General features: G+C 41.4%; 1 protein-coding gene across 9 annotated transcripts in view; it reads right to left on the bottom strand.

The window, feature by feature from the left end:
* ARHGAP26 (Rho GTPase activating protein 26) overlaps positions 1–12,956 on the bottom strand; it is a 458,221-nt gene that overhangs the window by 303,004 nt on the left and 142,261 nt on the right. For all 9 annotated transcript variants that reach the window (XM_063706839.1, XM_055389277.2, XM_063706842.1 and 6 more), the window contains exon 10: positions 12,316–12,410. In XM_063706839.1, coding sequence (XP_063562909.1) covers positions 12,316–12,410 — 95 coding nt within the window. The remainder of the gene's footprint in view (positions 1–12,315; positions 12,411–12,956) is intronic.

The following is a 12,956-nucleotide window of genomic DNA, read 5'->3' as shown; positions in this document are numbered from 1 at the left end:
GGAGGGGAAGTGGTCCTTTGTTTCTAAAGTGCTACTGGGAAAATGAATTCCTAACAGTTCCTGGACAATGCAATGGTTCGGGTTCAGAAGAGCTTCATTTACACAAAGATATGGCCAAAGCCACATAGAATAATCTTGGAGAATGACACCTTTTTCATGTCTGTTTATGAGATTACAGACCCAAATGTCTACGGAGACTCGGTAAGTAAGAAAAATTAGGGAAACTGGATAAGAAATTCTTTAATCCAAGGAAAATAGACTTGGTCTTATGTTGCTCTTGGTTTTTTCTTTTGCAGTTTTACTTTCAGATAGAAACAAAGAACAAAGAATTATCTCCCCTCTGTGGGAAAAACAACAGTGCAAGTGCAAAGCAAAAAAGCTGTCACTCGTCTTCATGGGGGAGGTGGGCAACAGGGCATGGTGGGGACTGTGGCAGAACAGAGAGCACACACCCCACCTAAAGGAAATATCTGTCATTCAGCTCAACCGGTAGCTGGCATGTGGGAAGGCATGATCAGCAGTTAAAGATTTTTTCAGTTTTAAACTGTTGCCTCAAACACTATTCAAGCCAAACCAAGCATGTCTGTGGACCACCAGTTTGCAACTTCTGTTGTCTGTGTCTTCCTCTGAATCTATCTGAGCTTCACCCTAGGTCATCACTGCATGTTATAAAGTCATCCATCTCATGCATTAAGACCAACAATGAAGGATGTCTGTCTATATTCTTGATTCACCTTACAGTCAAACTCAGGAGAGTATCTCCAGGTCATCCACAAAGGAGGAACTTGGGCTACTTCCCTTTTTCTTCCAATACTCAAGGACACAGTGCCATCACTGAAAGGCAATGGTAATCTACTATTTGGAGACAGAACGTATGAATCTGCACTACTATGCGTGCTCTGATGTAATAAACCATTGAGGTCCTTCTGCAAGACCTTTGTGCATGGGAAGAATTAATAATATGCCATGATAATCTGGGTGTGGTACAGGTGAGAGACAGAGGAAGTAAGAAACCAGAAGATGCTGCAACTGGCAGCCCCCAAACCACAGGTAGATTTACTGAGTGTTTATTATATGCTAACCACCGTGCTAAGGACTTTACTTGTATTATCATTCATTCTTCACAATAACTGTATGAAGTACACACAACCATTATTTCTTTTTTTAAAAGTGAAAAGACTGAGACTCACACAAATTACTTGCATAATGTCACACCACTAGTAAGTGCCAAAGCCTGCACTTGAACCCAGGTGTGCCTGAATCTAAAGCAAAGCCCATGCTTTAATGACAATGTTGTACTGCCCCCCTGTGCATGTAGCATACATGTCCTGGGATCCAGAAAGACTAGCATCTTAAGGAGAAGAAGAAAGGAAGGAAGGAGGGAGGGAGGGAGGGAGAGTTGGAAAGAGGAAGGAGGGAGGAAGCAAGGGTCAACCCTCTAAGAAGTTTTTGGAAGTAGCTTCTAATCAATTATTTAGAAAGGATCTGATCCTCTCAGCACTTTGGGAGGCCGAGGCGGGTGGATCACGAGGTCAGGAGATCGAGACCATCCTGGCTAACACGGTGAAACCCTGTCTCTACTAAAAATACAAAAAAAATTAGCCAGGTGCGGTGGCAGGCACCTGTAGTCCCAGCTACTTGGGAGGCTGAGGCAGGAGAACGGCATGAACCCGAGGGGCGGAGCTTGCAGTGAGCGGAGACTGCGCCACTGCACTCCAGCCTGGGCGACAGAGCAGGACTCCGTATCAAAAAAAAAAAAAAAAAAAAAAAGGATCTGATCCTAATAAATGAATGAATCATAACCTATTAAAGCCTGCAACCTTAGTATTTTTAGAGGAATGTTCCTAAAATAATTAGGATCATAGCAATAATAATAGTCTAAAAAGTAGGTATCACCAACCACATCAGATAAGTTCTTACATTTTTATGAGAGACTGAAGTCGTAAAACATCGAGAAGCCCAAAGACATCTTTGGCATATTAAATTGCATGGCTCTTAAATGCAACAGATATTGACTGAGTTCCTATTATGTGCCAGTCATCATGCTAGGTATCAGGGACATAGAAGCAAGCAAATGTTAACACACTGCACAAGGACAAGGCATTATTCATTGATGGGATGAGTGAGACTCAAGGAGAATGCAAATACCTGTTACTACTATTGATAACAAACTATGAAAATATAGCTTCTGTTTCATGTATTTTTTTTCATTTTTACTATTCTATCTCACAATCAACAAAAATGTACGTAAGTGGAATGTACCGGTTGAACTGTTTCTTCTATCCAGAATTACGTAATAGCTAATTTTCGGTTTTGATTTTAAAAAGACAAACTCATTTTATATTTAGAAATTGGTAAATAAACTGGTATACTAAACCAATAAAACTCTGTATTTCACCAGGCAGACTAAAGAGTAAAAATAGGGTTGCCTCAATCACCCTCCCAATCAAGTCCATTAACCACCATATCCCATTCTTTGTTAAACCAGAATCAAACAGCAAACAGGCATGCTCTCATTTAATTAAAAGAAAAAAAAAACTCCATGACAAGTTCAAACTACATGAATTCTAAGACTCCAAGAACTTCTCCACTAACTTATTTTACAGAACAGCCAAAAAGCAATTCAGAAACTATGGTATCTTCTCCCAACTCAAGTCATGGAAGTCAGAGTCATATAACACCCTCTGAGGAAGGAAAACGCCATTTCCTGCCTGAAATGTCATGGCATTGGCACCAGCACTCTAATCCAACCAGCAGGAAGGCAAAATAAAATATTATTTCAAACAAGGGGTGAGAAGGGGAGGGAGGGGAAGTTTGAAACCAGGAAAAATGGATTCATGTGTTGCAAAAGATAAAGGCACGTTGCACCAGGAGGGAGAAGTAGGACTGCCAGGTTCTCAGCACACACAGGACGGTGAAATCACTCATCTTTTCTGCACCATCCTAAATAAGCCATTCCTAAAGCAAAGGGCCTGGCACTTTAGTTCAAAGAGCCAGGTAAAGGGTAACGTTTAAACAGAGGTCCAACTAACTGAGCATGTTTGTTTTTGCAAGAAAGTGGGTATGAATGATTTGTGATGAAAGGGTGGGAGGAAGGAATTTCTAGAGAATGAATGAGTCATTTAGGATACTATTCTTCCTTTAAGGAATAATACTCTCATGAATTTTTTTTCTACAGAAAACACACACACACACACACACACACTCTTCTGTCAATGTATACAAGGTGTATATAGGACAGCTGATTTTCAACTGGACCTTCTAATAGTTACTAATACATACACAAAACTGCCATCTAGAGGTTGAATGTTGAAACAAAGTCTGTTACATAAGACGATCCTTTTTGGAAAACACATAATCTCAGTCACACAATTTCACAAAAACACACAAATGCATGCACACACACCTCTTACCAAGCTAGAAGAAACAATATTATTTTAATTTAAAATTAATACAGTTTCTTCTTGAGGCCATAAATTGGAAAGAGAGGGCATAAAACTTTATATGAAGCATGTATCAATAACAGGTTATCACATACACAGTTTGAAAATGGAATCTTACCCTAGCAGGCCCTTTGCACATATAACCTGAATGCACCTGTATTTCCTCTCAGCTTACAGATAACTTGAAAACTCGTGACACTACAGGAAAAGGAGCACCATTAAGACAAAAAGCAGGCTCACAGGAATATCCACCAAAGCTAAGGTTCACCATCACAACAATAAAGTCCCAGGTTTTAGGGTATAGAAAAAAATTCAACAGCCATGTTTTCACACATAGGACTCCATCAGAGGGGAATATTAGTGTGTTCCACCTTCAGAAAAAATCCTGCAATGTAGTGGTAATTCACCCCATCTTACAGATGTGGTTAAACCACTTACCCAGAGTCACACAGCTAGTAAGGAACAGAGCCCAAATTCAAATTTAGGAATGCTCTTGTCTTTTTTACCTGCATCATGCAGCCTGCCATACAAACATATTTGAAATGAGGGTGCTGAGGGTTCCAGTAGATTCTTCAGATCTTTCAAAAATCTTTCTGGCCTCCACTATTCTGACTTTCACCAATCTTCAATTTTCCTGGGTCTTTTCCCTAACAATACACAAATGCAGGTTACATGGGCACCTGCTACAATTTTAGTTTAAATAGCAACTAACTTGATTAAGCTCCTCTAGTCTCTTACACAATAGTTTACCACGGCCTCAAAGAAAATAATTAATCCATGTCAAAATTATGTCACCATAAAAAATAAAATTGAACAGCCATATGCACATATTACTGTATTAAAAGCTGCATAAAATGTTTTTCTGCCTCTGGAAGCAAATCACCTGAGACAGATATTTAGAATTGAACAGAGGTATATAAAACATACCTAATTAAACACCTAACCAACCAATACAAAGAAAAGCTTATTACTGTGCAAATGCAGGTTACCTGGGAAGAAGAAGAATAGAGTTGACAATGGATGTGAAATGCTAGGTTGGGACTAGATCAGAGGAGAGCTACCGCCCTTTACCTATTCATGGAAAGCTTGCAAAACAAGGACTTTGGAATTAGTATGAAAGAAAATCAGATGAGGTCTGTTAAGAAAGTCCTATAGATTTGTAAACTTTATATCTCCACTGCCAGTAGTCTCTAGCATGTAGTAATGCTCAATAAAATAAGGAAGGAAGGAGGGAGGGAATGAATTCAGCGTATTCCAGTCATGCCATCGTCCTCTGTAAGAATGGAAGGGTAAAGTCCTCTTGTTTTGTTACTTTCCCCCCAGTATTCTGGCCCTCTAGGTTTTCTGGAACACTCAACATCCTGGTGTTTATACCTTCGCTGCTTGAATATATATGAGCATTCCAAACTCAAAGGTAAGCTCCATGAAGACAAGTTTATTCTTGCCTTATCCCTTATTACAACTCCAGCACTAAATATCCTTGCCATCTCTAAGAAGCTATCCTTGCTGCCCACCTCTAGAGAGTACCAATGCTGGGAAAGGGGCACTTAACACACAGCATTTTCAAATGTATGGACATTGGTGAGAGTCAGCTAACCCCAGAAAAAGGTAATCATTTCCCTTCCCCAGTGTAAACACTGCCCCTCCAGAGACTTTATTGATTCAGGGAATCAGAAAAAGTTTTATTATTTTTCACATGGTTTACTAGGCCCTCCTGGAAAACACTTGAGAGAAAATATCCACCTGTCACTTACATCTGTGAGAAATTTCTTAAAAATAAATCCAGGGATGCTGGCAAATGACTAGTACCATGATTCTTTAGCCTAAACAAATATTTTCACTATATTTGCTCATGAATTTCCTTAAGACACTGCATGACAGAGTTAATTATTCAAAGTGACAGAACACAGACATGAGCAAGTACTACCGATTCACATCCTGCTACCACTAATGGCTGCTTTGAAATCATGTCCCATTTTTTAACCCAGAAATTTTACACTAAATCCTCTCAAAGAGTTGACACACTTTGCAATGATCAATCTAGTCTTTATTCAATTAATCAATATAAATTATAAACCTTCAAATGCTTGGTGCCATGGCAAAGTAATACAAAAGCACCCAAGAATGCTGCTTCATTAAAGAATAAAAAAAAAGTGATTTTTATTTTATTTTACTGAGATGGAGTCTCCCTCTGTCACCCAGGCTGGAGTGTGGTGGCGCGATCTCAGCTCACTGCAACTTCCATCTCCTGGGTTCAAGCAAATTCTTCTGCCTCAGCCTCCTGAATAGCTGGAATTACAGGTGCCCACCACCACGCTCGGCTAATTTTTTTCTATATTTTTAGTAAAGACAAGGTCTTGCCATGTTGGCCAGGCTGGTCTTCAACTCCTGAGCTCAAATGATCCACTTGCCTCGGCCTCCCAAAATGCTGGGATTACAGGCATTAGTCATCACGCTAGGCCAAAAAAGGGTGATTTTTAAAAAGCTAATGAAAGCTTAGGCTATCATGTAAAAAAATAAAAGAAAAGAAAGGAAGAAGGTAATTTATGTGAATGGGCTGCTTTGTGAAGTGGGGTTCCTTGGCAATGGGATTGTTCAAGCAGTAGGTGTTGAGTTATCCATTTAAAGGCTGCTGGGTGCATGAGTGCTGCTTCATTGAGAAAGGCCCTCCCTATTCAACACTGTGTTCATTTCCTGGGGCTGCCGTAACAAAGTGCCACAAACTGGCTGGCTTAATCAACAGAAATTTATTGCTTCACAGGTCTAGAGGCTAAAAGTTCAAGATCAAGGGTTCCTCCTGAGGTCTGTGAGGAAGAATCTGCTCCATGCCTCTCCTCTAGCTTCTGGTGCTCTGCTGCCAACCTTTGGTGTTCATTGGCTTGTAGGTGCATCACCTCGACTTCTGCCTTCATGTTAACACGGTATCTTCTCGTGTACATGTCCATCTCTGGGTCCAAATTTCCCCTTTTTACAAGGACAATGGTAATATCGCATTAAGGCCCACCCTAATGACCTCATTTTAACTTGATTATCTCTATCAAGTAATCTCCAAATAAGGCAACATTTTCAGATACTGGGGATTAGGACTTCAGCATATGATTTTGGCAGGGACACAATTTAATCTATAACTAGTATCTGCTAGGAAATTTTTTAAAATTATCCTTCGGAGCATGTTGTGGCCATACCACACAACTACTACAAGTTACATTTATTTAAAGCCATATCATATTATTAATGCTGGAGTCTTTAAACTGAATTTCAAAAGAAATCAGAAGGAACCTTCAAAGAATCATTATATTGATTGGACTGACATGATACCTTGATCCAAGCAAGTTTTCGGTTTGAGATTGAAGAAATACAAAGAATTTCTACTAATTTTAGCTTTTCGATGTTAGGAACAATGAAATCTTTTTGAGGGAAAGCAGAGATATGAAGAGCTAATATTAGTCTGTGAAACATTTGCTCCATGTAATCCTAGGGTCCTCAGTAGTTCAGGTTTGAACTTCCCCCCCTCCAAAACTAGTTCTGAAAAAAAGGAAGGCACTAGAGAAAAGAAATTAGAGGAGATGTGGCCTCTGAAATCATGTAGAAGCCAATACGAAAGGGTGTGGACACAGAGATGAGAGTATAGGTCTACTTTTTAGATATCAAAGGTAAAAGAACTTAGATATATAAGAATTAAAAGTAGATTTCTAGAAATGTATTTGGTTTTAAAAAAGGATCCTCGGCCAGGCACGGTGGCTCACGCCTGTAATCCCAGCACTTTGGGAGGCCGAGGCAGGCGGATCACCTGAGGTCAGGAGATTGATACCAGCCTGGCCAACATGGTGAAACCCCGTCTCTACTACAAATAGAAAAATTAGCCAGACGGGGTGGTGCACGCCTGTGGTCCCAGCTACTCAGGAGGATGAGGTAGGAGAATCGCTTGAACCCGGGAGGCAGATGGTGCAGTGAGCCAAGATCACACCACTGCACTCCAGCCTGGGTGACAGAGCAAGACCCTGTCTCAAAAATAAAATAAATAAAATAAAATAAAATATAAAATAAAATAAAATGGATCCTTGACACATAAAGTTCAAGAACCCTAGATCTAAATCCCATTGACCTGGATTAACACTTAATTTGATTTTCAGTTCATTCATTGGTCAAAGAACCACAACAGTTTTCTGTAGGACTTATGTGTCAGGGATTTGAGGATTAACAAACTGACAGCAATGTATTGTGATACAATGAAAACAATTAGCTGACAAGTGATACTACTGCTAGGATATCTCCTACTCATGCTAGCTGTCCTGGATTAAAAAAAAAAAAGAGTGTCACCTTAAAAATAAAAGGTGGAGCTAGGGACAGTGACAGTGGTGTACCTATCTTCTCAACTACTCAAGAGCTGAGGTGGGAAGATTGCTTGAGCCCAGGAGTTCAACTCCAGCCTAGGCAACATGAGGAGACCCCACCCACCTCTAAACAAATAAATAAAAGATGGAAGAAAAGGTGTACAGAAACCAAAAAACCATTCATGGAACACCTATTCAGTGCCATGTGCCTGTCACTGTGCTCTATCTGCATTGCTTCTTTTAATTTAGTCACGGGAGGACTTTCTGAAGGTCACAGAGGAGTAGATATAAGAAGAGAGGCAAGTTTGCTGCTTCAGTTCATTGTACTTTATATTGTACAGTTTCATTGTAGTTTACAATGCCAAATGCAACTGACAGGGTGCCAATAGCACTTCCCAGATTTCACAGCCTGAAAACTGGACACTGCGGTGTCTCTGAAATGCAACCACCAACAGCTCTGAGCTCATCACTGGAAAATGTTTCTAAAATATCTGAAGTTTAGGCCAGGTATGGTGGCTCATGCCTGTAATCCCAGCACTTTGAGAGGCCGAGGCAGGTGGATCACCTGAGGTCAGGAGTTCAAGACCAGCCTGGTCAACATGGCGAAACCACATCTCTACTAAAAATACAAAATTAGCTGGGCATGGTGGTGCATGCCTGTAATCCCAGCTGCTCAGGAGGCTGAGGCAGGAGAATTGCTTGAACCCAGGAGGCAGAGGTTGCAGTGAGCTGAGATCGTGCCACTGCACTCCGGCCTGGGCAACAGAGCAAGACTCCATCTAAAAAAAAAAAAAAAAAATTCCAAAGTCTTGAGGCACCAATGTGCCCTGGAACAGGCTCCTGAGAACCTCAGTTCAAATCCCACCTTAGCCCTGAGTAAACAGCCTCACCACCCTACACTGCAGATTCCTCAGCAGTATGGGAATAATGGAGGACCTACCCCCCTGGGTTGTAGTGAGGATGACACAACACAAGGATGAAAGTGTTCGGCTTATAGGAAATGCTCTGATACTACCAGTTGCCTCACTCCTCCTCCATTTTCACATCCTTTAAAAAGGCAGGGGTTTTATTGTGGTGGTTGTTTTTGCCTTTTGCCTGGTCAAGTAATCTGTCTCAGAGACTAGAAGTCACCTTTCCTAGTAGTTACATTCTCCTCCTCCATACAGGTAAGCATTCAGCTCCTTAGTAGAGGAGCCTGAATTTTGTTTTGTTTTGTTTTGCTGTAGTTGCTTGTTGCGATTTTTCAAATTAGGAAAATGTTTTCATGTGTTCTGATGAAACTGTATTGTGAAACACATTGTATTTAACATACCAAGTAGTAGTAAGAATAAAGGACAACTAAAAAGCTTGAAAATATGGATTTCAGGGTCTCAGTCCCAGAAAGTCGAACTGTGTGGGTGTGGGACAAGCACCAGGAATCTGTAACTGAGTGCACGTGGTTTTCACCACAGTAAAATACGTTGATGTACGGTAATCAACTCACAATATCGACCTCCTAGGATATCACCTCCTAAAGGCTACAGCTTTTGTTACAAAATAACATGATATATCAGCGTTAGGTATAAAGGATAAATGTATTCAATCTTAAAAATCCACAATATCCCATATTCTAAGTCACATACTTCACACTTCAACATGTATTTGTATCTTGATAGAATAAAACATTTCTAGTCACTACATAAATGTTTGTGTATTCTCCAGTTAACATACTCCAGGAGTACCTTAAACCCTTATGCGATTAAATATAACCATCCCCTCTTTCACTTCCACATTTCCTAGGTGCTAAACTTGCATTTTGATCCTCTGCCTCTCTGGTCCAGCAGGTGGAGCTGGGGAACCTGTGGAGGGCAGGACAGCAGGGCATCTAGCAGCAATCGCCTCCTCGCTAAAGGACACTGGTGAAAAAGGAAAGTACAGGAGTCTTCGAGAGAAAAGGATTCTGGGCAGAGTTCCCAGGGATGCAGCTACCCAGCGCATGAAAATGCCTTTTCCTTCTCTACCCGGGCTCCCTTCTAAACATTGAGGGGAAAAAAACAGAAAGGCACTGGGGTCAAAAAAGGAGAAAGGAGGAAAATCCTGCTGTATTGTAACCTAATCTTTGGGATCTATATAGAAAACTGAGAGGAGGTGTTTCCTAGGACGGTCTACTTACCTCCTGTTCATTAAGAGGAGATTCAGGCCAGGCGTGGTGGCTCATGCCTGTAATCCCAGCACTTTGGGAGGCCAAGGTGGGTGGATCACTTGAGGTCAGGAGTTCAGGACCAGCCTAGCCAACACGGTGAAATTCGGTCTCCACTAAAAATACAAAAAATTAGCCGGACATGGTGGCGAGTGCCTGTAGTCCCAGCTACTCGGTAGGCTGAGGCAAGAGAATCACTTGAACCCGGGAGGCAGAGGTTGCAGTGAGCCGAGATCATGCTACTGCACTCCAGCCTGGGTGACAGAGCAAGACTCCATCTCAAAAAAGAAAAAAAAAAAAGAGGAGATTCAGCCCCCTCAACTGAACCATGACTGAAATCTCTCCACGCCATGCAGAGGGAACCAGGGACAGAAACTCAGGAGCAATCGACTCGCAAGCCCACTCAGTATGCTGAATGTGACACATTCGCTCTTTGCTTATGATTGGGACATGCACAGCTGTTGTGGGAGTCATAAAGGAGGGAAGGTGCTAGGAAGTGCTGGCAAGGGTGGAAATAAGATGGAGGTGCCACAGCGAGCTTTAATTGCCTAAAAAGCCACTCTCCACAACTTCTCGGGAAACTTCTGAAGATGAAAACACAAAAATAATTCAGCTTCAGAAAGCAAATTTGGGCTTGTTTTCAATCTGACAGAGAGCTGCAACACAAAGCATGCCCTCTTCAAAGCAGCTCTGCAGCAGACAGTTATCTCTAGGAACTGTGCATTTGATGAGCATCACAGGTGGCTGTACTTCCATGCAAACAGATCTTCTGAACCTCCTTCAAGGATGCCAGTAATATGAATTCCCTTCAATCACATGCTTAGAAAAGAGAAGTGAGATGCTTAAAGCACCAAGGTTTAGGTTTTGTTTAAAACCAGTAATAACCAAATTTGGTTTGGGGAAGGCTGTTTGCAATTCCCCTTTGCTACCCCAATTCAACCTATCCTCCGACCCCACACCCATGCTATTCTTCTTTACCTTCCCCTCTCACACCTCTACACACAGTAAAGGATATGTACCTCTCTGTGTTTAGAAGTGAAATACCAAGTCTGAGGAGCACGCAGGATAAGCTATTAGCAAAAAAGAGTAACAGCTAATACTTGTTGAGCACTTATTATCTGCCCCTCTGCCAAGCATTTTACATGCATTATTTCCTTGAATCCTTATAACCATCCTGGGAACTTCATTTTCCAGGTGAGAAAATCAAGGTTCCGAAAGATTAAATAATTTGCTCAAAGTCACACGGCTACTAAGCAGCAAAGTCAAAATTTGAACCCAGGTTGTCTGGCTTGACAGCCAAAGGTGTAATGACCAAATTGCTTAAGAGATGCAGTTAGTTTCCACGAATTTCTGATAAAGGCTAAGAGGGCACGCTGTCTCCATGGGAGGCCTAACAGCCTCCAGCAGCCCCAGCAGCCTGCAGTGCAGAGTAGACAACTGCCAGAAGAAGGCAGTGCAACCCCAGGCAGTACTCAGTCTCAGGATGCCATAGAGCCAGGGAAAGGTGGCCACAGATGAACTTCCCAGGGAGGGGTGAGTACTGGCTTGATGAAATGGTATAATTTTTTTTAATAAAAGGAAGAGATTAAATGGCATTATACGGAGTATCATGCTGAGATTTGAGGATCTTGGTGCTAGCATTCCTGATCTTGAACAGGCAGCTCAAATAAGCTTAACACGTGGGTTTCATTGAAAAAATTAACCTGTTGCCAAGTAAAGTGTCTCAAAGAATTGGAATGTTGTCAAACTAGCTTAACACCATGAAATGGTACAACTTAATGAGAGACTCTATAAATCTCGAGGAATACAACACACGGCTCTCTCTCCAAAAAACTGTGATTTCACAAGTGGTTTGGTGTCTTTCCTGGGCACGCACACACATTGGTAGGTGAAATGTAACTAAAAGCTGTTTTTTTATTTGAGAAAAATTTCTTCCATTTCAATGCCTTTCGAATCATTATACTAACTTTTTCAGTTAAAAAAAATTCAAATAGCTGATACAATCATGCTAAATAGTTTTCTTTAAAAGTCTACTACTCAATCTCCTGGAGATATAACACACATTTCTGAGCATGAAAGCACTAATATTAAAGTAAAACAAAACCAAGCCAGTGATTCAGTGCTGAACCCAAAAGATAGGGAGGCTCTAATGATTCTCGCAAATCAGCAATAGCCTGGATCCAGCACCCTGGACATAGATGAATGGATGGAGAAGGAAAGGAAGGAGGGAGGGGGAGAAGGAAAGGAAGGAGGGAGGGGAAGAAGGGAAAAAAAGCAGAAAAGGTTTGACTGGAAAGAAAAAGTAAGATATAGAAATTCAGCTCTATTTGCTCCTGAGAAAAGCATGCTAGCTACTCACCTGTCTACTGCTTCCACATCAAAGCAAAACCTCTTCTCAATGGAGTCTGTTTTCCGCCGTGTGCAGGATTTGAGGGTAACTGATTCATCTTCTCCCTAGTGGGAACACACAGACTATCAAGATGAGGCCAGAATGGGAGCTCTACTCCTCCCAGAACATACATGACATGTAAACAGGAGCAATCATTTCATCTTCTCAAATCTGAGTGCTCATGACCATGGGCAGTGGAAGGGTGACTATAAACCTTTCCAGGACAAAGCCTCATGCAGCTTACATTCGTATACCATGTTAGACTTGGACCCAACCATCTTTAGTACGGGTGGATCATGATGGCACTGCATCAGTCCATGGTAGATAAACGAGTGTTGACATTGTTTTAATTTGCAGGTTTGATAAGAGTAGAAGAAGATGGTCTCCTCCTAACTCTGAGCTTCTATGATCTTGGGTTGGTCATCACTTCTCCAAGAAAATCTTCCTGGACCAGAACAAAAATCCCCAGAACGTGTTCACAAAGCACAATGTACCTCTCCTTCCATCACAGCACTGACCATAGCTGAAACTGCGCATTGATATAGGTGATGAATACAATAATGTCTCTCTCTCCATTAGACCAAAGGACCCTGAGAACAGAGACTGAGTCA

This window comes from Gorilla gorilla, chromosome 4 (assembly GCF_029281585.2).
Source record: "Gorilla gorilla gorilla isolate KB3781 chromosome 4, NHGRI_mGorGor1-v2.1_pri, whole genome shotgun sequence".
Lineage (NCBI taxonomy): Eukaryota > Metazoa > Chordata > Mammalia > Primates > Hominidae > Gorilla > Gorilla gorilla.
Note: the sequence above shows the minus strand (reverse complement) of the source record. Positions and strands in the feature narration are given on the sequence as shown.